The sequence below is a fragment of the Oryctolagus cuniculus genome, chromosome 15 (assembly GCF_964237555.1).
Source record: "Oryctolagus cuniculus chromosome 15, mOryCun1.1, whole genome shotgun sequence".
Classification (NCBI taxonomy): Eukaryota; Metazoa; Chordata; class Mammalia; order Lagomorpha; family Leporidae; genus Oryctolagus; species Oryctolagus cuniculus.
In genome coordinates this window covers 52,624,475-52,648,949 of record NC_091446.1, presented here as the reverse complement: position 1 = coordinate 52,648,949, position 24,475 = coordinate 52,624,475, and the positions used below count along the sequence as shown (strand labels likewise).

Here is a 24,475-nt window from a genome sequence, read left to right as displayed (position 1 = left end):
GGTCTCCCATGGGGTGCAGGGCCCAAGCACTTGGGCCATCCTCCACTGCACTCCCAGGCCACAGCAGAGAGCTGGCCTGGAAGAGGGGCAACCGGGACAGAACCCGGCGCCCCGACCGGGACTAGAACCCGGTGTGCCGGAGCCGCAAGGCGGAGGATTAGCCTAGTGAGCCGCGGCGCCGGCCTTCAAAGATCATTCTTGAAACAAAAGTGACACCCTGACTATTTGGTAAGAATAGTTATTTACTCAATAATTTAAATCCTGAAAAAATGGCTGTATTTTTAAAGGGTAGAAAACATGGACCCAAAATTTGCCCTTTGGCTATGACCCAACTTTTGGCTTCAGCTTTGGGTTTCTACATTTCTCATTCCCATTCTCCCATTAAAGTTGCTAGTTCTACCATCTTTCATTGCATAAATTTATAGATCTGGAGATGCCAAGAAAAGTCTTTAAGCTTTACTTTCAAGCCCCCATACATACTCAGGTATGCTCAGGTATCAACTGAGAACCTTTTTGTACCTCTCTAGTTGATCAGTTTACAGAAAACTTGCCAGCATAAAGAATTTATTTACATGAGGTTACTGACCATCTCTACAAGCAATGCCAACATGTCAGAGTAGTATGTAAATTTAAATTTCTACCATTTTCATTGAACAGATTTAAAAAATCTACATACTAAAACTACATTATGAATGTTCAATGAAAATAGGTGTTTTTCTGTAAAAAAAAAATTGAAAAATTTTTAAACATTTTTATTTAAAATAATTGAAAGCTGACTTCCTATCAAAGAATTATGTTGCACTGATGAAATCCCATAGATAATATGAAAGGAATCTATTTTTTGCAATAGGCTGAGGTCACAGTGAGTACACTGGTACCAAGATCATGTGTTTCACATCACTACAAGAATATCATTAGTGGAATGTATATAAGGCATGTTATAAACTGGCATTAAACCTGTTAACAGGGTCTGGCACTGTAGCACAGCAGGTTAAGCCACCATTGCAATGCTGGCATTCCATAGTAGAGCACTAGTTCAAGTCCTGGCTGCTCCACTTCTGATCCAGCTCCCTGCTAAAGCTTCTAGGAAAACAGCAGAGGAAGGCCCAAGTATTTGGGTTCCTGCAGCCCATGTCGGAGACCATGATGGAGTTCCAAGCTCCTCCTAGCTTCGACTTGGCCCAACCTCAGCAGTTACAGCCATTTGGGGAGTGAACCAGCAGATGGAAAAACTTTCTGCATCCCTCCTTTTCTCTCTTGGACTCTGCCTTTCAAATGAATATAAAGAAATCTTAGCAACAACAACAACAAAATGCTAGCAATCCAAAGTGGCAGCTGATGGAAAAGGTGCTACTAGGAAGAAAACATATGGAAGGCATTTAGTTTGAACACATGCTAGTTTATAGTGGTTTTACAAAGAAACAAATTTATTCATATAAATATGTTCCTGGAACTAATGGACCTTTACTCTTAGCACAGTTTTGACAACGAAAGCCATCACTTGCCGTCTCTCCCATGGTGGTGTTAGAAGTGGTTTGAGCAGCCAGCAGGAAGATCTAGTGGAAGTCATGTTGTTTCTCCCCAGCCTCACCCTTCCACTCTTCAAGAGCTGGTGTCTGGGACCCAGGGAGCTGCTCGTGAACTGGTTGGCCTGGGCCTCAGTAGAAGGCAACATCTCAGAAAAATCATGCCTCCAGCCCTGACCAGATACAGCCTGATAAATGCCTGTCTGTTTTGTCCATTGTCTCAGAGGAAACTGACAGGCTCCTTAGTAGGTCTACATGCCTGACCTCCATCCATTTTTTAAATCCTCCGAGTCCTTCCCAGGACCAGAAAACAATCACACAGCCATTGAGGGATGGGAGTGGCAGACAGCAGGCTGGGGCAGATTTTAAAGAGACTCCCAGGCTGAAATTTGCTAAAATACTATAGTTTTAAAGCAGAAACAGGGGTGAGTGTTTGGTGCAGCAGTTAAGACGTCCGTTACCTCCCACACCCCGTATCAGAGCACCTGGGGTTGATACCTGGCTTTGCTTTCAATTCCGGTTTCTTGCTAATGTACACACTGGAAGGCAGCCTGTGATGGCTCAAGTACTTGCATTATTGCCACCCACATAGGAGACCTGGATAGAGTTCCTGGCTACTGGTTTTGGCCTGGCCCAGCCCCAGCTGCTGTGGGCCTCTGGGGAGGCAGCCCAGTGAGTGGGTGGGAGTGTGCACTTGTACTCAGATCCTTTCCCTCCCCACCACAACCCCCACCTCTTCAGTAAATTAAAAAATTAATTTACAGAAATGATATGAAAGAAAGAAGCCGTTTTAGTTAGCTGCAAGAACACTGAGTACAAGAGACAAAGTCTGGGACAGGTTCAAAATGACAGTCTAACAAGTGACCCCCTGTTGAGCTGGGGCTCCCAATATAAGGATACACAGGAAATAAGCCCACCTAGATACAGCAGAAATTTGCCTGTCTCCATTTGTCACCAGATGGAAGAAAAAAAAATTCTTCCTGAAAATTTGTAACCACAAGAAATCCCTCATATCCATACCCGTTTAAGGTCTAAATTTATCAGTGTAGTCTTTAAAACAAAACCAAAAATACCTCAAGCCAAGCATTTATTTTTAAAGTAATCTTGGGTTGATGGTACCTGTAGGCAACAGTCGGAAACATGCTCCAACTCCTCCTTACAATATGGCCACATTAACCAAGACACTGAAGAATTACCAAGAATTGGGGCCAGCATGGTGGTGCAGCAGGTTAAGCTGGTTGGAGTCCCTGCTGCTCCACTTCCAAGCTAGCTCCCTGCTAATGCTAAGGCCAGGGGAACATGGTCCTACATACATACCTTAAAACACTCTTGCCTGTTAACACTAGGGCTAGCACGAGGATCTTAATGGCTGTATCGTCCATGGTAGACTCAAACTGAAAGCAACTTAAAGTCCATCCACTCTAGGGTAGATCACTAGATTGCGTTATAATCACAGGGTGGGGTCTTCCACAACAGCAGTGACAGTTGCTTGTAGTGACATTTCTTTCTTTTTTAAAGATTTATTTATTTATTTGAAAGTCAAGAGTTACAGAGAGAGAGAGAGAGAGATCTATCCTCCCTACGCTGATATACTCCCCAGATGGCCGCAACAGCCAGAGCTGCACCAGTCTGAAGCCAGGAGCCAGGAACTTCCTCCAGGTCTCCCACGCAGGTGCAGGGGCCCAAGGACTTGGGCCATCTTCTACTGCTATCCCAGGCCACAGCAGAGAGCCAGATTGGAAGTGGAGCAGCTGGGACTCGAACCAGTGCCCATATGGGATGCTGGCACTACAGGCGGTAGCTCCACCTGCTACACCACAGCGCCGGCCCCTGTAGTGACCTTTCAACATGAATGATTCTAAGAAACTCATTCTTGATCTGAGTACAGAGTATATGGATGCTTATTTTTATTTAACATTCTTTAAACTATTCATATGTATATTATATACTGTTTTAGGTGTATTGTGTGCATCACGATTAATACTTTTTCTAATGAGAATGGAGAACTTGAAAAGGACTTTGAGACAAAATAATGGATTGGCTCATGCATCTAACTTTCTGCAAGAGTTTGAGGGGGAGAGTAAAAAGAAAATATAATCAAAGATTCACACCACAGGTATATGTCTGGGTGGCTAGGATAATCTTGGCACCTTGGAATAGAAGCAGGAAAATCCAGGAGCTCAACCAGTGTCTGGTTACAATGGCGGTTATGTATATGTCACAGTACGCTTCACTGTAGCTGTCCCTAACGTGAGGGAATTGTAGGACATAGAAATAGAAGTTTTGGGGTGAGCATGAGTACAGTGTGGATATGGAGTGCTGGGCTTGGCATGATGGAAGCTATGGATACAATGAGGTCATCAGGACAGAGTGCAGGGAGGAGAAATGCAAATGGAAAAGTCAGCTTTTCAGTGATGGGCCAAGGCAGTGAGTAACAGACAGAAGAGAACCAAGAGATAAGAGAAGTGAAAGGGAAGCTGTTCCAAAGAGAGGTGGTGGTAGAATGGCTCAGCTTGCCAGGAAGAGACCATTAAACATCACTGGACTTGATGATTGGAAGGTCATTGGTAATTTTGCACAGAGAGGATTTATTGATTAGTGAGATAAGCCATTCTGCCAGGAATGCAAATATGAATTAGTATTAAGGCTATAGTGAGTGAGCCTAGCTGAGTCTTTAAAAAGGTTTGATGTTGTAGCTAGTGCCGTGGCTCAATAGGCTAATCCTCCACCTAGCGGCGCCGGCACACCGGGTTCTAGTCCTGGTTGGGGCGCCGGATTCTGTCCCGGTTGCCCTTCTTCCAGGCCAGCCCTCTGCTATGGCCTGGGAGTGCAGTGGAGGATGGTCCAAGTGCTTGGGCCCTGCACCCCATGGGAGATCAGGATAAGCACCTGGCTCCTGCCTTTGGATCAGCGCAGTGCGCCGGCCGCAGTGCGCCGGCGGCGGTAGCCATTGGAGGGTGAACCAACAGCAAAAGGAAGACCTTTCTCTCTCTCTCTCTCTCTCTCTCACTGTCCACTCTGCCTGTTTAAAAAAAAAAAAAAGGTTTGATGTTTAAAGGAAAATATAAAAATACCTAACAGGTGCTTGTTTATTCACTTGTATTATTAATCTCTTTACATGAATTATTTAATTTCATCCTAATAAAAGATTTTATCCCCATTTGATAGGTGAGAAAACTGAGGTACTTGGATTTTAAGAAACTTGTAAAATGTGATACTACTACTAAGTAGAGTTGGTGGGATACAGGTGGAAGCAGTGTGATTCTGTTGCTGTGGTTCTTAACCAGTCCATCACATTCAGAAGTACTGGACATCACACCTTTTGAAGGGGTTCTGGGTAGAAAAGTGGAAGAAACATTTTTTTTTTAGTTTGGGTTTTGTTTTGGTTTTAGGTTTAAGAGACACCTTAGTATACTGGAAGGCAGAACACACGGCATATGTAGAGGACAGGAACCGGATGCTTGCAGAATGAATCACCCGAGCCCTCACCTGGGTCCCTGAAGAGTTGGGAAGATGAGACAAATAACACAGCTTAGAAAATCCAATCCCAATCTGGTGTAAATAGGCCCTACAGATTCCCCCCCCCCCCCCCAACAAGGTTTAGAAGCAAAGGAGCACTTGTGTAACACAAATGTGCCAGTGGATAGATCTCTCTCTGTGTCTCTATCTCTGTTTTGTTACACAAGGCTCCAATCAGCTTGTTTTAATGGGGATCCACTGTCAGCCTCATCTTGAGCCTCATGATGAAGGAACTGTGGTCCAGGAGGATGTACCTGAAGTGACCTAACGGCTGAGTTGCTGATTGGATCAATAGACAGATAAATGGCTGCACTGATGGAAAATGACCGAATGAGTGAACTAAGAGCTAGCACAAGAATAGAGCAGACATATACTAAGCCATTTCTTCGAGTAGTAACTGGCAGCCTATACAGACTCAGACTGCCTGGGTGTGTGTGTCTGCCATTCATAAGTCATGTGACCCTGAGAAACTCGGTCATCCTTGCTGTTACCTACAAAGGGAGCTAGTTGTGATGCCATGGATTAACAGCAGAGTCCCATATTGGAGTGGCACTTCCAGTCCCAGCTACCCCACTTCTGATCCAGCTTTCCACTGGTGCTTCCTGGAAGGGAACATGATAGCTCAAGTGCTTGGGTCCCTGCCTTCATGTGGCAAACCAGGATGGAGTTCTTTGCTACCCGGATTCAGCCTGGCCCAGACCTGGCTGCTGCAGCCATTCGGGGAATGAACCAGCAGATGGAAGATCTCTCTCTCACTCTGCTTTTCAAATAAATAATACATGCTAGTAATAATACCTACTGGGGTTAGTCTGCTGGCACTGCTATAGTAAACCTGCAAACTGGTGGCTTAAGATAACAGAATTTGCTCTCACATTTCTGGAGACCGGAAGTCCAAAATCAAAGTGTTGGACCACACTCCCTCCAAAGGCTCGAGGGGGAGAATTCTTCCTCGCTGATTCCAGATTCCAGTGGTTCTTAGCCGTCCTGGTCTGTGGTAGAGAAACTCCAGTATCTGCCTCCGTCTTCACATGACTGTCTTTCTGACACGTCTGTGTCTCTTCTTTTAAGGGATACCTGTCAGTGACCTTAGGGCCCGTGGTAATCCAATATGTACTTTTTCACACCCAGAACCCCCTTTGCCCAGGAAAATTTGGAGGTAGAAAAACTCAACCCCATTCCTTTACAAGCCCCAGTCTGAATACAGACTGTGCCCTCAGCCCTCTCCTGAGACACCCACCTGGTCTGTCAGGTGTACTTCAGCGCCGAGCTCTCAGTTCTTTGCTGATATGCCCACCTTGCCTATCAAGTGTGTCCTCTCTCTTAAACCATGTAACCTTCCTAACCAGTCTGAATGGCTGAGCACTCTGATTCCGTCTGGAGAGGTTCCCATCCATTCTGACGGGTACCCTGTCCCATGAAACCTCGCTACGTTGTTCACCACTGCTCTGTGTCTCATGCTTGATTTCTTTCCTGCTTGAAGACAAGACCCTCCATTCCACCCATCCCTCTAACATGCTCACTCACATCAGTGTCTAACATATAGTCCGAGGTAAGAAATATCAGTTTTAACTGAGGTTGACATTCAAACCTCTGCTTTCTGCTAAATATACCTGATATTCCACTGCCTGTGAAAATACTGAATTATTGGATTAATTCATAACGATGCTTGGTTCTATCCCTGAAGCTGTTTTCTTGAAAAACATATGTGATTCACATCTCTGCTGTCTGGTAAAATGGCTAACTAGACCAGACATTAAATGATAACCAAAGAAACCTTTATTTCCCCAATTCTTTGTCCAGGTTTTGGTAGCCTAGGGAAAAGCACCGCTGACCCACTTGCTGGATTCGTTTTTGTGCCTCCTAACTGCCCAGGCAATGGCCGCCTCTGTGGGACTTTGCTCTGGCACAGCTCAGTTTCTCTGGAGGCCCAACTTCCTTCTCCGAGGATTTGTTGGCAGTCTTCTTTAGAGGCGTCTTTCGATACAGTATCGAGAATGGCGTTGCTTGGATAGAACACTCAAGATTTAAAAAAACGGAATGTAGCCTGTGTTAGGACTAACTCCTGGGGTAGTCTTTGTGGCCCAGGAGTTTATACCAGCTCTTGGGACACCTGCATCCCATGTTGGACAGCCTGGGATGCAGCTCCACCAGTTTTCTACTTTGCTTTCTACTGTGCACCTGGGAGGCAGCAGATGATGGTTCACATACCTGACTCCTTGCCACCCATGGGGGAGACCTGGGTGGAGCTTCTTGTCCTGGCTTCAGCCTGATTCAGCCCTGGTTGTTATGGACATTGGAGGAGTGTGCCAGTAGATAGATCTCTCTCTCTCCCTCTCTCTCTCTCTCTGTCTCTCTCTCTCTCCCTCTTTCCTTCTCCTTCTCTTTCTCCTTCCTACCCTTCCTCCCTCTCTCCCCCACCCCAGTCACTCTGACTTTCAAATTAAAAAAAAGCTCATCAAAAAATGGAATTAAAAGATAAGCGTATTTAAAAAGGAGTAACTCCTGTTTCTTCAATAAAATGGCTGCTAAGAGATGCAACACACAAATAGCATAATGCAATATATTTTTTCATTAAAGAAAATAACAATGTGTCAATAGTATATACTCTATAGGGTTGAGTTTGAAAAAAAAAATAGCAAAATCCAGGACAGAGCATTCCTGAATAAGGAAGGCCTATAATTTTGTTTTATTTTCTGAGGTACAGAAGCACTACATCTTCAATTGAAACTGGACTCCAGGTGTGTGATCTTGAGCCTTTCTTAGACTAGCAATATGCAGAACGACACTGTCTGAGGATGCTGGGCAGTGGCAGTGTGTCCCAGCTCCGTCAGCCCCATGATCACGAGAGGGAAACGACGGACTCTCTGCAGTGTACTGTGTTGCTAAGTTAGGTGTATGAAATGCGTTTTTGATATTTTCAACTGACCACAGGTTTATTGAAATGTAACCCCATCAAAAGTCAGGGAGCATCTGTGTTTACCCTGTACATATACAAGATAATTTGTTTTTAAGATTTATTTATTTATTTGAAAAACAGAGTTATATGGAAAGAGAGAGAGACAGAGAGAGACAGAAGCCTACCATCCACTGGTACTCTCCCCAAATGGCTGCAACAGCAGGGCTGGTCCTGAAGCCAGGACCTTGGGACTCCACCTGGGTCTCCTATGTGGGTGACGGGGTCCAAGCACTTGAGCCCTCTTCTGCTGCCTCCCCAGGCACATAAGCAGAGATCTGGCTCAGCAGTTGAGCACTTGGGATTCCAACTGGCACTCTGATATGGGATGCCAGCATTACAAGCAGCCACTTACCCTGCCGTACCACAATGCAGGCTGCACAGAATGATTTTAAAGAGAGTAAGAGGTATTGAGATGAGGGCAAATGAGTCATTATTCATACCATATCTGCTTCCTTCGCCACCATTATAGCTCAGTATTGGCACACTGACCAGCACATAGTCCACATTCAGCAGGACTCTGAGGATGGAAGATGTGGCTACATGGCTGGTAGATGGCTGAGAGTAAAAGGAGGGGCTGCCTGGTTTTCTTTTTGTGGGCTTTAATAATTTTGCTTCCTAAATTGGAAATTTTCTTCAAGGCAAATTTTCTTCATTCCCCTCTTCTTGCTTTTTCCTATCTTCCCTTCTTAAATCTTAAAGATGTAACATGTATGATTGTTATTGTTTCGATGTGGTGAACTGGTTAGAAGTCTGGAGAAAATTAAGTTTTTGTTCCTTCTTGTGCTTCGCAAATTTCTCAGATGATCAGTGAGCCACCCCAGAGAATGACTTGATACCAGGGTCTTTGGGCAAAAAGAGACATAGTGAAGGTAATTATCAGATAACTTCTTACCTTAGAGCAGGAGTTCTTAAATACAAATTGACAAGCAGATACAGCAATCCTGAGCCACATGAAATAATACACAAATTATATATGCATACATGTGCAACTGCTGGAGTAAAAGAATTCATTTATAGCTTGTGTTAAATCCAAATACCAAATAGGTCGAGAACAACTGAATTAGAAGGTTTGGTCTATAGTGGTGTATTTTGTTTGTAGGAAAATTCTAAAGGCATTTGAGAAGAAAATGAACAAAGTGTGGAATTGCCAAACATTTTTCAGATCTAGAATCTATTCAAAGGCTTCTTTCTTGCAATCTCACACCTCTTTTGAAATTTATTTGGCTGCTGCTTCTATGTTTTCAAAGTCAGGGTTTGGGACCCTCAACCCAGTGTTAGGTACATCAGTTGAAAAATCCATGCTGACGGATGTCATTTATTCCCAGGACAGAAAGAGCCCTTCTGGGCAAATCCACTGATAAGCCATTGAGCAAGCACAAAGAAGATGATATTTAGTGGTGCAATGAGCCATTCTTGCATAGCTAATTTAGTTTTAACTGAACTTACAAACACTAACCTTCTCACTGTAGTGAACTTCTGCAGAGACTGTGTATTATTTTTCTTTAAATTTCTGGAAACTTTGTCTGATTTGAACCTTTGTCTCTTATTGTCCTTGTCTTAGGTCACCTTCTACTCTGATTGAATTCTTTACATGCTGAACTGGAATTCGGGTTTGATTTTAGTGTGGGCTCCCAGACACCTGACTCAGTAGCTCAGCTGATGATCTCTGCTATTCGTATTTGTATCACAGCAGCTTCTCAACTTACGTAGTTGTCACTGCTGTTGTCACAACCCAGGCTACTGTGTTGTTCCTGGTCATAATTTAATTACTTTTTTGTTCCAGATAATTTACTTATTTGTTGATTCATTCATTCACCAAACATCTGTGGGCACCTGCTGTATCCAAGTGATGTTCCCAGTTGTGAGGGAAATGGAAAGCTGAACATTATACATAGGGTCGCTGCCTTGTGCCAGGTTAGGGCACATGACAACAGAAGCAAGCCAAAGCTTTAAGCCCTCCTCAAGATCACAATATTTAAATAAGTGGTTAACCATATATTTAGACATTTGGCAAATCTGCAGGCAAGTAGGGGATGTTTGAACAACTGGATCAGCAGAGGCCAAAGATGCTGTTAAACAGGGGGTGATCAACAGGAACGTCTCCCTCAGCAAAGGGTGACTTGGGTCAGTTGCTAGTGGGGCTAAGGTTGGGAAGGCCTGATTGAGAGGCAATGATGTTCCTTCTGAGAGACTTGGGCAAGGCTGGAGGAGAACTCGGAGGCAGTGGCCTCTCCTCCAAGGCCCCGAGCAAGTCCACTCTTACTGAATTAATCCACAACAGAACCAGAGAGCCTTCAGAGGAATGGAGTTGCATTTATCTCAGTGAATTTCCGGGGAGGAATTGACCTTCCTCAATGACTGGCCGCGTGGTGCTTTCCATTTGCCTGCTCCTTAACCTGCCTCTGCTTGTTCCTAAGGAGCTTACTGTTGAGGATGGAGGAAGTACAGCTATAGCAGACCCTATGATGCTGTGTGAGAAATCCTGAGAGAGCCCACAGCAGTTGATGATTTGGGAGCACTAAGCAATTAAACTCTGCCTGGGGGGTCTGGGCAGGCCTTCGGAGATGAGGCGGCATTTGAGCAGGGGCTTTGATGGCCATATCCGCCATATGGCTGCAAGCATCCACTTTCCTCATGTATGCTATGCCCTACGTGATTGCATTTGTAACTAGTGATGAGATTTTGTTTTTACTGCTCTTTCAGGAAAACCTGCTTCTCTATTATATGGCATTGAGCAAAACCTCCTTATAAATTGTGCATGCCCAACTTGGCAGTGTCTTTTTTTCCTCATATCTTTTTTCTATTAAAGATTTCAATATAAATGGTTTCAACTGTGCAATTAGAGGTGTTAGAGTTTTGTAGTGGTTCAGGGCTGCCAGCTCTCGATGAATGAATTACATGTCTTGTTTTGTTGCTTTTGAATTATATGTGTGTTTATAAGAAAACTTTCTCCAGGCTATCGTCTGAGGTAGCTTGTACATACATGGAAAATATATTTCACAACCCATGTAGGCATTTACAAATGATCTTCTGATACCTCCATGTTCCAAAATATGACTGTGTCCTGTAGCAAAATCCAGCAGAAAATCATTGCTTGCAAGTCCCTGTTCAACTAGAGTGTCACCATGAAATGTGTTTGTGAAGCTATTGATCGACAACTTTGCCATGAGAGGTGCAGGAAAGTAGAACACATGTTATATTTCTGGTACAGGAGAACATTAGGGTCCCAGTACTGTGGTTATCTAGATGTTAAAGGATTTATCTTTATTTTCTGAAGTTTGTGCTTTGACATAAGGGGCCGCACGTAATGGGGAATTTTCTTTCAATTCAGAACATGCTGTGATGTCACAGAAAGGGTACCTTTATGTTTGATGACTTTCAAAGAGTTTGTCCTTTTCTTGGTAACTTTTTCAAGACATTTTATTGCAGTCTTTGTGTTAGGAATATATATGGTTCAATTATTTGGTTTTAATTTGGGCTCCAAGCTGAGTAGTTATAAACGTGCTGGTCAGCATCATTCTTCACCAGGATGTTTTCCTTTTTCCTTCTAGTCTGATGCCAATGCAAGTTACTTAAGAGCAGCTCGAGCTGGACACCTAGAAAAAGCTCTTGACTACATAAAAAATGGAGTCGACATCAACATTTGCAATCAGGTTAGTCGTGGTTCTTGTGTTATTTTTTTATTTAGATACCCAGACTTTAAACTCCTTAAAGCTTTCACTAAATGTAACAAAACTGCCTTTGTTGTTTTCCCTGAAAATTTGACCAGCTTGACATGATTGAATTATTTCTTGATTTTTTTTTTATTATGAAAACATTCAAAAATGTGGCTATTGGTTCTAATTAATTAATTCCTAGAATGTAGCAAATAATAATAGGACAACCCACCTAGTTTTCAAGTATTATTATTTCTAATTCAAATTCCTGTACCACACACACAGAAGTGGTTGCTGGTGGAATGTCATCTTAGCATTTCTGGGTAGGCTGTTACCTGCTCTGTTTTCAACCTGCTGGATAAAGCCTTTCCTTCACTTTTAACCAGAATGGGTTGAACGCTCTCCATCTTGCTTCCAAAGAAGGCCACGTTGAAGTCGTTTCTGAGCTGCTACAGAGAGAAGCCAATGTGGATGCAGCCACAAAGGTCAGTATCTCGTCATCACTTGCTAAATTCAGGTTTCAGCTGTTGATAAGAATCAGGGTAGGGTATGCATGAGATACTCATCCACTTTGTTCTCTTTGGAAAGCTTCAAACGTCCAGAGCTTTGGAAGCTGGGTGAACTGATGTGTCTGGCTTTTCATTTTACAGAAAGGTAACACAGCATTGCACATCGCATCTTTGGCTGGGCAAGCAGAAGTGGTCAAGGTCTTGGTTACAAATGGAGCCAATGTCAATGCACAATCTCAGGTAAACCTGCACCTCTACTGCCAAGACATTTTGTTATCGATAGTGTTCTTTGCTTGGTTCACATGTCCTCTAAGAACACAATGCTTAAGAGCTGCATTGAAGTATTATATGGTTGCAGATCATGTAAATGCATCTTCCTTCGCAGTACGTACGTGTGAGAGGTGGAGATTGTTAGAGGTCATCCATCTATGAAACTCTGTGCCTGGAGGTTGAGGACACCAATGTTGAAGACATATCTGTAATGCAGAGTCTTGTACTATCTTACAGTGCTGGCACAGGTCCAGTCCTTGGTATTTGTTAAACTACAAAGGAAATAGGAATGCTTGTACATGAGGAAATGCTCTTAGAATTTCAGAATGTGTCAGCTCTTTCTCTCGTAGAATAAGGGAAGAAACTGCTTAATCCCTGTTCACTAAGGCCTCCTTATTTTCTGAAACAGGTGAAAAACAAAACAGAAACAGGCAGAGGAAACTCTAAGAGTGCTCAAACTTTAAAATGTTTCAATTATTTGTGACTGATGTAGACCTTTTAAATCTCACAGTCCTGCGTGAAGTTCTAAGAATATCAGTCGATTATCATTTGGTAGACTTTGAGTCTAAAAGAATTCACTTCACTTGATTGGTCTCAGAACATGGGTCCTCACGACATAGACAGGTACCAAAACAGCAGATGGTGCACATAAATATGTATAATTTTTATGTGTCAGTTAAAATTTCCGTAAGTGTTAAAATAAAGAATAAAACCAGCACAGACATTATTCAGGTCCCCATAGACATGATGTTGGGTAGGGAAGCAAAATCATCAAAACAAAAATATCGACTGAGGACTGTACCACTTTTAAAATTGCTCCTCACGCAAACGTTCGAGCTGAATGGTGATATCTGTCCCTCCGAGGGCACTTCAAAATGTCTGTGGAAAGTAGCATTGAATGGTAAGTGTATTTCAGTGAAAGGAAATTTTGAAATCCATGCCTATGAGTGGCTTTCAAGAAGTTTGCAAAAAATGTCTATTTGTGAGGTGCTATGCCTTCACTTCAGACATTTTTTACATCAAGCTAACTATCTTTCAATCCATTTTCTATGACATTTGTGAAGTTCCCTCGTATTTAGCAGCATCTCCACCAACATGTTCAGTGTTGAACAAATTGATGACAGAACAAAACTGCAAGTTTTGCCGAAGACACAAGGTTTCATCAAGTCACCAGATGATGTCAGAGGACAACTCAGCTGTGGGTACCCGGCTTTCTCACAGCACTGGGCCAGGCAGCCTGTGAAGAGTTAAGCTGTCTTCCTGATAGGTGTTTCACATGTCAATGATTTGAAAATGAAAAGATTAAATGAGGGGGAAAGAGAGAGAGACGGAGTAGTGGTTTTTGCTTATGCTGTGTAAATGAGGGAGTGAAGGAAAGCATGATATTACATGGCTTTGTTGGAAAAGTGACACCTCTGCTTCCTGGATCTCACACTTTGGGTAGTCTGTTCATTCTGAGAACTCGTTCAGGAGTGCAATTCTAATGTACAGTTTAAGTCACATCGACTTTCACTTCTGCAACCTCTATTTTTTTTTTTCAATTGTTAAAGGACTTTATTAATACATTAGATTCTCAGGGTAATAGCAAATGTGTGATAATCACAGCACACTTCTCATCAGTTCTCATGTTAACGTCATATGAATACAGAGGTTGTGGTTCCTGGATAGAATTCTACGGATGTAATGACACTTCCCAAGATTAAGCTGCAAGCAAACGTTTCTCATTATGTACTGTGGCCTTTTGATCTCAATTTTAATGGCATTCCATTTCATCTACTGTTTCCAGTACTGGTTATATTTGGATAATGGGCAACTCTTCTACGTTATGGGTCCCTGAACTGCAGTGACTTCCTCTTCCATCTGTGACAGTGATAGCTTGGTAGCCCCTAACTAACTATCCATGTCCTGGAACAGGAACTGCTCGGTGCTGTTAGCTGCGTGGCTATCTGTGTCTTTGCTCAAATTTTCTCGGAGTTCCTTGTGTTTGGACCTTTGTTAGACAGATATATGGCAAATACTCCAATACCCTGGGAGAGCTCCCTGTGAAAGCCATACTTTTCCAGGAAGGTTGACGATAGGCAGGAATAGTACTTTCAGAGCAACACAGGCCAGCTGACCCCAATAGAAGCATCCGGCTTCTAAACTAATTTTCTCAAAGTGTCCCTATAATTTTTTTTTAACTGAAAAAATATCCAGTGTAAGGCTCTGAGATAATGGGAAAATTCCTTAACTCATTTTCATTTCCTTTTTGGTTTTCCTAAGGGAGGAAAAATAAGCCTCCTTCTTGTAAATATTTCACACATTCTTGACTAAGGCTTAAAGCAGCAGTAGTGTTCAACCTGCTCTGCAGTGTTTGGGAGAAGCTGCAATTGGAATAAAATCCTTGTCGGTTTTCAATTCAATTTATACACATTCCACACTGATGATGCAGCGAGGGGGAGGAATATCGGCTGTGAAATTCTCTGCTCCTGGCAGCTGTGCTCGGAACACCCTGCCACGCAGTGCTCCACCCTCATCTGGGCACCTGCCCGCCTGTGCCTTAGGAACCACATCATTCCACGAGTAGAATGAGTAATGAGAAGGTCATGCAGCGGAATGGAGTTTCTGTGATAATTCCTGGTAGCAGCTCTTCAATCAGAACCATTACAAAGAACAGCAAGGGAGGATTACGTGAAATGAGATTAAGTTCCATTTAGGTGGCAACACACAAAACATCACAGCAAAATTACTCTTCAAGAAATACACTATCTCTAGCTAGGTGAAACTTTAAACCATAGCCAATTTTTTTTTTTTTAAAAAGAAATCTATCTATTTGAGAGGTAGAGTTACAGAGAGAGGGAGAGACAGAGAGAAAGGTCTTCCATTCACTGGGTCACTCCCCAAATGGTCGCTATGACCGGAGCTGAGCTGATTCAAAGCCAGGAGCGTCTTCCAGGTCTTCCACGTAGGTGCAGGGCCCAAGCACTTGGGCCTTCTTCCACTGCTTTCTCAGGCCATAGCTGAGAGATGGATTGGAAGAGGAGTAGCCAGGACACAGACCAGTGCCATATGGTATGCTGCAACACAGCGCCAGCCCTTATAGCCAATATTTCGTAGCCAACAAAATATAGAAGGCCTCTAACTTACCTGACCATGAAAATTCCCCTTTTCTTAAACGTAAAAAGTGGCATTTAGCTGGCGCCGCGGCTCACTAGGCTAATCCTCTGCTTTGCGGCGCCGGCACACCGGGTTCTAGTCCTGGTTGGGGCACCAAATTCTGTCCCGGTTGCCCCTCTTCCAGGCCAGCTCTCTGCTGTGGCCCGGGAAGGCAGTGTAGGATGGCCCAAGTGCTTGGGCCCTGCACCCCATGGGAGACCAGGATAAGTACCTGGCTCCTGCCATCGGATCAGCGCAGTGCGCCGGCCACAGCGCGCCGGCTGCGGTAGCCATTGGAGGGTGAACCAACGGCAAAAGGAAGACCTTTCTCTCTGTCTCTATCTCTCACTGTCCACTCTGCCTGTCAAAAAAAAAAAAAAAAAAAAAGTGGCATTTAACAATATCAAGTTCTGGTTATAAAAATAGACTATATAAACTGGGAATTTATAGATTTTATTTTTTTTTTATTTTATTTTTTGACAGAGTTAGACAGTGAGAGAGAGAGACAGAGAAAAAGGTCTTCCTTCCATTGGTTCACCCCCAACGTGGCCGCTATGGCCAGAGCTACGCCAATCCGAAGCCAGGAGCCAGGTGCTTCTTCCTGGTCTCCCATGGGGTGCAGGGCCCAAGCACTTGGGCCATCCTCCACTGCCCTCCCGGGCCACAGCAGAGAGCTGGACTGGAAGAGGAGCATAAAGTAATTTTTGTATTATAAAGTTTGAGGTCTTAACAAGTTAGTTAAATCTTTCTGATGTTGTTTAACCCTTCAGTAATCAGTTATACACTCTCAGAAATGGGTCAAATAATGAAATTGTGGTTAGAAGATATTCTATTAAAGTCCATAATATGTTGTACTTCACACATCAACAAGAATTAATGATTGCTACTGAAAAATCTCAAACTGCTGAGTCAAATGGCATTCCTCACTCTTCTCTGCATTCTGTGGCTTAAACACTAACTATTTATAAAGAAGCAAAGTGTGTTTGAAATGGCAGATGAACTGTCAGAGTGTGGTACATGCACAGATATTCAGAGGGGTATCAACAATGGCAAGACCCTGTGAGTAAGCCAGCCCCTGCCTCCTTGAGTACCATCTTGGTCTTTATATCTGCGTATTCCCTGTGGTGAGAAGGTTGGATCTAAGGAAAGTCACACAGGAACGATTCAGACAAAGCCTCTCTGACTTCATATCCCTCGTGTTATCTGACTTTCATGAAAATTAGTGTCATGGAAATCAAAATGCAAATCATTCCTTTTGCCCATCTGTCTAAATTAAAAACAGCACTTTGGGGACGGGTGTACAGCACAGCAGTTAAATGCGGCTTAGGATGCCCACATCCCATATCAGAATGATGGGATTCTAGTCCCCTCTCTGCTCCCGTTTCCAGCTTCCTGCTAATGTGCTCCCTACGACACAGCAGTGATGGCTCAAGTAGTTAGGTTCCTGGTGCCCACGTGGAAGACAAAGATAGAGTTTCCAGCTCCTGGCTTCAACATGACTTGGTTTTTGATGTTGTGGCCAATTAGGAAGTAAACCAGTAATTTTATTTGTCTTCTAAATAGAATCAGATTATTTTTAAAAACCCAACACTTTATGATGTGCAAAAGCTGCCCATAGAAAACTAGTATGGATTGGAAAATTTCATGGATGAAAATTTAAGCCCTTACTTAAAGCACAGGAGAAATTATTATTTTATTTTGGTGGGCATGATGCAGCCTGCCTCAGAACTAACTATAAAATTATGTCTGCAGATTTGCATGCTTTTAATAGCACCACTATGAACATTCAGAGCAGAAGGTATTGGAGAGTTTAGATAAAATCGTACTTCAAATAGCATCCTCACTCCATCTTAAGCTGCTCTGCCTTTTGAGAACTGAATCTATTGTTGCTACCAAAAAGAAAATGTAAATTGGGCTGTCCGTATGTTCCTTTTTGGCCAGCTTTGTTTTGGAAATTTCCTGAGCTAGAAAATTAATATAAAATCAGTGGTGTGCTTTTTTCTCTTACGAGAAAAATATGCATTCTCAAATCTGACCTTTCTTCCGATCCAAGTGCTGTTTCACAGAAAATCCTTACGGCTATAGGTTGTCCGTAACAAGTCTATTGTGGATGCCATAAATCTTTTGATCTGGAGAGCTAGAGAGTAGGGATAATATTTTTATTCACTTTTTTCAAAGGACAATTATTTTCTCCCTGAAATCATAACTAACTAGTGTTTGTGTGTGTCTTCTAATGACATTTTGATCCTTTTGTGACAGGTGAAATTTGTATGAATTTGTGTCATTTGGAGTGAAGGAACAGAAACCAATTTGAGCACAAAGGGGAGTTTGTTGGAATTAGATGGTGGATCACAAAGAATGGAAGGTTAATGAAGCTTTTCAGAGAGCTTTGGAACCCAGACAGTTGGGTTGGAAGCTGGAAAAACTAGCTGGGAGAGAGAGTGCGATGGCCCATTCCCATGGTCCCTGCTTGTCAGTCAAGGCTGATGAAGAGGGAATTGGACAGAGAACAGAAGTGAGGACGAAGGGTAGACCTGAAAGAATAAAGAAAAGGTAGCTTGCACTTGTCCACCTGTAGTTAAATGGCAAGTCCAACCAAAACAAGTCCTCTCTACATCATGAGGAAGAGGTAGTTCTCCAAAACAAAGTGCAAGTGTCATTGTCAAGTGAAGGAGAGATAGGAATGGATGCTGGTTAACCAAAACTAAGTCAAAAAACACATACACACACCCAGATGTTATCAAATTGAAATTTTTATTGTAGAAGGCCTAATAAAAATATTTTTTCAATACAGATAGCAGAAATAACATCAGACCATTTAAAGGCTACAGGCTGTATGATTCCATTTATATGGAATGTCCAAACTAGGCAAGGCCATAGTGACAGAAAGTGGATTATTGGTTGCTGGGAGTTACACAAAGGGTAAATGGTGAATGGCTACTAATTCCTATATATGTGTTTATACATATGTTTTTTGGGGGACAATGATGAAAATGTTCCGGAATTAGATAATGGGGTTGATTGCCTACTTTTGTAAATATACCAAAATCCACTGAATTGTGAAAAGGGTGAGTATTATGGAGTATGAATTATGGATTAATAAATATTTTTAAAAATAGATAAGGATATGAACATTCAGAAAATGACCCTTTTCTATGATACAGTTAGGATTAAAAGCACTCAAAAAGAAGGTAAAAGTGATCATGGGAAACCGCTGATAACAAGGCTGCGTCTTGTTGTGGCTTTTGTCTACATGTTATTTCCAAGTCATCCCACTCCATATGTCTCAGTTTCTGCCACCTTAAAAAAGGCATGTGGAATGAATCGTGCTTTTTAAGAATAGCTCTTTAGAATCTCCAGTTCTGGAAGAACAGTACTCCCTTAAACCTGGGTACCTGACTTTGGGCTTTCTTCCTGAGTTGTGATGCTTGATTCTGGAAGGCAATATCGAGAACAGTGGACATGTACTGGGCTGGAAGCCAGTTATGTGTGGGTAGGCCAGAGTCTCCTAGACAGTGTTGGACCCCAGCAGACCTGCTGCGAAGTGGAGAACCACCAAGTGTAACTTACGTGGTTGGAATTTATATCTGAGAGAACAGGCATTTGGAGATTTTAAGAATTTAATGCCTGGGGCCAGTGCTCTGGTGTAGTGGGTTAAGCTGCCATCTGCAGTGCCTGCATCCCATATGGGCGCCAGTTCAAGTCCCAGCTGCTCCAGTTCTGATCCAGCTCCCTGCTAATGCGCCTGGGAAGCCAGCAGAAGATGGCCCAAGTGTTTGGGCCCCTGCACCTGTTTGGGAGACCTGGAAGAAGCTCCTGGCTCTGGCCTGGCCCAACCCTGGCTGTTGCAACCATTTAGGGAGTGAACCAGCAGATGGAAGACTTCTCTTTCTGCCTCTGCCTCTCCTTCTCTGTAACTCCACCTTTCAAATAAGTAAATAAATTGTAAAAACAACAAAAACGTAATGCCTACAATCTGAACATGCCCTCTGGAAATTTTGTTTTTCCAGAGTGAGCACTTGCTGAGGGAAGGGAAATTTTCAGTAGTTCATTTGTGAGAAAAGGCCATGCTGATTTTCACTAGTTTCCTTAAAAATTATTTTTGTTCTGTTTTATTGCTTAAAGTATATCTAAATTAACAAAAGTTTAAATAATCATTCATTGTGATCAAGAAAGAAAATGAGAAGAGAGTCAACATGATGAGAGTAATCCTAAACCACCTTTGCGTTTTCCCCATAGTTGTGGGAAGAGTGACAAAGATGGCCGACACACACACACACACACACACACTGTTACAATTATTCCAGTTTAAATCTTGATATAACCTATCATGATATAATAAAATAATAGTGGCCTTTAAAGATTATTACCAGGTAGATAATTATAAGGCAGAAGGTTGAATACTATGCTGTCTCCTACTGCCTCTAATTTTGAGTCTCTCATCTTGAGTTTGGTAACCAGATAACCTAACTTGTGACATTTGTGTGCAAACTAAAGTAGGATAGAACTCCCTAATTAGAACCATACACATGGATCATTTGTCAGGTGGCATCAGTTGTATCTGTTCCAAGAATTATTTAAACTTACTCTCTAGTTCTCAGGTGTAAGCAAAAAACACGAGGCCACCAGAGGCTAACTTCTTGGATAAATAAGGTAGTCATGGATAATTAGGTATTTATAATGATGAGTCAAAATCTTTTGTATCAGAAAAGTTTAAATGATATTTGATAACGTTGCTGTTTAAAGTATATTTAATCTTTTTGAATTACAGTAATGTACACAGTAAAATTCCAGAACATTGAGTTAAACAGAATGGTATTCTGAGAAATGTATTCGAAGAGAATTTATTGTAGTTTGAAAATACCTGTTTTACTATTTGTATCTTACAATAAGAGTCTTAAACATTACAGCATTTCGTGGCCTTCTGGAGAACACACAAATGCAACGTATTTTTGATGAGAAACTTAAGCGTGATGAGCACATTCTTTGTTTGGATCCAAAGTGTTTGGGCATTCTAGGCATGTTTTAGATAAACGTGCATACACACATACTGAATGTGTGTTTACGGATGTGTATGTATGACTATTATGTGTTCGTAACATAAAAATACTGCACCTTGGCAAAAACTGCAAAGGAAGGAAACCAATGTAAAACAACCAACTGGATTCTATGTTAAAGTTGCTTCAGCTGCTCTTCTGAGAAAATGTTAGCTCTTTTTTATTTAAGAGAGATAACTGATGGTTAGGAGCAATAAAAACCAAATCTGCTATTTTTATGTCTTCAAGGCATCTAGTACAATCCTTTACTCAGTAAGTGACTGATGAGTAAATGAATTATTATTTATCTAAAGCAGATAAATTGCTATAAATTGTATTTAGACATTAACTTTGATCTTTCAAATTGTGGATTATGAACTATAATGATTATACTTATGAATTTTGCTCAACCATGGTGCATGGATTTTCTAATAAATGTGAATATTTGCACTAAGATATTATTGCAATGATTATATGTAAGCATTTCTTAGAGCATAGCACTAACATTTTGTTTGTTCTTTGGCAGAATGGTTTCACACCATTGTATATGGCCGCCCAGGAAAACCACCTGGAAGTTGTCAAGTTTCTGCTTGACAATGGTGCAAGCCAGAGCCTTGCCACTGAGGTAGGACACTTTGTTTTCTTCTATGGGTAAATTCATATGTTTATAGGGCATTTTAAAAATCTGAGGCTCAGAATTTGTTTCTCTAGTATTTCAGTTGCAACTGCGCATCCATGTGTGGGTTAAAACATTTTTATGAAATAGTCTATTTTTAATCTTAATGTTCCATGGCAAAGATACCCTTTCTGCTCTTAATTGCCTGGTTCTATCCTATAATTGAGGTATTATTTTAATATTTAGCATATTTGCTTGTGAACACTGTTCTGTCTCCTATTTTCTTGCCTCAGAGGCCACCATTGTTTTGAAGTGTTTTTTCAATTAAGCTTTAATTTTAAGAAGACTTTTTCAAATTTAGCCTAATTATGCCCAATTGAATTTATTTCTAATGTTAATTAATTAGATTTAATTCATACTTCTAAATAAACTGTGTTTCTAAGTATTAAATAAAAGTGGTATTTCATTAAAGCTTGACAGTCTTGTAGAATTATTCAAAATAGAAAGTTACATAAGTGATTGATAATATCTTAGATAATGTAGTTTATTTTTAAACTTAATGAGGATGGGGTGGGTGCTGTGGAATTCCCACACTCCTATCAGAGCGCCAGTCTCAGTGTCAGCTGCTCAGCTTCTGATACAGCTCCCCACCAATGTGCCTGGGAAGAGGCAGATGATGGCTCAAGTACTTGGGTCACTGCCATCCATAGGGAAGACCTGGATGGAACTCTCCCAGCTTCTGTTTGGCCCAGGCCTGGCTGTTGCAGTCATCTGAGGACTGAAATAGCAGATGGAAGATCTTTTTCTCTCTATTCTACCTCTTTCTCTCGTTACTCTGCCTTTCAAATAAGTAAATCTTTTAAATCTTCTTTAAAAAAATAAATTAATATGGATGGAAGATTGTGATCACTTGTTAAGTATATCACTAGAAATCTATTGCTACTAATAAAGGACCCTCATTTTGGTATTCTGTATTTTTAACGAATCAGTAAATTAGAGCAGATGCGGGATTATCCCTGTCAAAATAGCACAGCTTTACTTGTATTCTTTTTTTTATTTTATTTTTATGACAGAAAGAGTGGACAGAGAGAGAAAGAGAGAGAGAGAGAGAGAAAGGTCTTCCTTTGCCGTTGGTTCACCCTCCAATGGCTGCCGCGGCCAGCACGCTGCAGCCGGCGCACCGCGCTGATCCGATGGCAGGAGCCAGGTACTTATTCTGGTCTCCCATGGGGTGCAGGGCCCAAGCACTTGGGCCATCCTCCACTGCACTCCCTGGCCACAGCAGAGAACTGGCCTGGAAGAGGGGCAACCGGGACAGAATCCGGCGCCCTGACCGGGACTAGAACCCGGTGTGCTGGCGCCGCAAGGCAGAGGATTAGCCTAGTGAGCCGCGGCGCCAGCCTACTTTACTTGTATTCTACTGTGCTTCCTGAAAGGCACAGGGAAAATGGCCATAGAGGAATTGCATAGAAAATTCAGCTTCTCAGGTTAGGCCTTCCAGGGCAACTGCTAAATGAATGAATAGACTGTGAGCACCAGAAGAACTATAAATGACCCTAGGTATATAAAAATATTCTCACCCTCATTCAAAGTCAAATCCAAATTTATTATTCAGATAAAAAATGAGATCCAGTCTTTTGCCTAAGAGATAAGAAAAAAACTGGTAGAGAAGAAGCCAGAACTTTTCTAAAATATTAGTGAAGCTGGTAATTGGTTGCAGAGCATTTGGCAGTAACTATCAAAAACTGATATCTCCATGTCTTTTTAATTAGCAATTCCACTTTGAAGATTCATGTTTTATTCATAAGCATATACAGTATAGAATATAAAGAACATAGAAGTACATATACTGTATAAGAATGTACATTAATATAAGCAGCCACTTCTAAAAGCTAAGAACCTAATGATGCATCAGTGAGGTGCCTTTTTAATCAGTATTAATATACTTACACAATAAAATGCCACCCTAAGTATTATTAAAAATGAGTGAAGACTGTGTTACTGATACAGGAAAATGTCCTTTGTGTGTTGTTCCTGATTTGCTCTGAGGATTAGGGGAGGCAGTTTTTTCCATTCTTCACCCTTTGACACTATCGGGATTTTTATCATGAGAATTGACTTGTATTATTTTTATGATAGTGTTTTTAGAATTAGCTAAGAAAATAACGGCTGGTTGCTGTTGGAACACACATGTACAGGCACACTGTGCTCCCTCTCTTCACACTCAGGAGTAGCCAGTCTGAGAACAGTACCCCACATGCGACACAAGGGTGGCACCAAGCTGAATAGGGGGGACTGGCACAGGGCGTGCATGGATTGTTGGTTAAAGACACAATCCACCCTAGCTATCTATGGACATACCAAGTAATACCCATTGCCTTCTTGGTGGTGGTTAGGCAGTTTTCCTTTTCTCTGATGTACAGACCATTAGGGATCTCTTCTAGAAGGAAGCATAAAACCCACTTACTGCTAACAGAATTGAATTAGTTTGCAAATTAATCACCAAAAACTCACTGCATCCTGCATTTTCCATGAAGTCTTCAAGGTCCACAAAGGAGTGCTGCAACTAGCTGAATGTGAAAAATGAATAGCGAATTCCTTCTTTTGGCAAAGGATATACTGAAACATATTTTGACTCCTTCTGATGAGTTTAATGTCATGTTGCCACTTTAGTAGTTTTAAGAGGAAAAACAACAATAATGTCACATCCACATCTTCATGAGGGCTGCTATTCCATTCCTGTAGAAACAACATCTGACTACCTGAAGACATTTGAACCTTTGACTGAATTTTTTCTCTTTTTGGGTTACTAGTGTTAGAGCATGGAATCTCAAGGAGAACTTAGGTATTTTATTCCTGTTATATTCCCACTGCTACCCTTTTTATTAGCAATGAGCAATGTCATTTACACAAAAGTAGGTATTTGCAGAACAAACTATGGGGGCAATAAAAGGGTCCCAGCTTTTAATTTACTAAATGACGTGGTATGCCAAGTCCTTTCACACGTGTCACGTTCAGTGAGCATGCCATGCTTCACACCTTGTGTATGTATCAAGTCTTTGGCATAATTGTAGTTTTACACTTTTATATTACTATGTACTACATATCATGTCTTTTCCCTTTATATCTTCTTCTACTAATTAAGATTCTGAAGCATGAGGAAAAAAATTTGTGTTTACTCCACAAGTAATTATGAATCACCACTCAAGTGTCAGACAATCCACAGGGCAGTGAAGGTGTGTTTTTGAGCAA

General features: G+C 41.8%; 1 protein-coding gene across 9 annotated transcripts in view; it reads left to right on the top strand.

Annotated features, from left to right (window-relative positions):
• The window catches only part of ANK3 (ankyrin 3), a 353,783-nt gene that overhangs the window by 108,995 nt on the left and 220,313 nt on the right, over window positions 1-24,475 (top strand). For all 9 annotated transcript variants that reach the window (XM_070057690.1, XM_051823304.2, XM_051823298.2 and 6 more), the window contains exons 2-5: window positions 11,553-11,654; window positions 12,044-12,142; window positions 12,308-12,406; window positions 21,134-21,232. In XM_070057690.1, coding sequence (XP_069913791.1) covers window positions 11,553-11,654; window positions 12,044-12,142; window positions 12,308-12,406; window positions 21,134-21,232 — 399 coding nt within the window. The remainder of the gene's footprint in view (window positions 1-11,552; window positions 11,655-12,043; window positions 12,143-12,307; window positions 12,407-21,133; window positions 21,233-24,475) is intronic.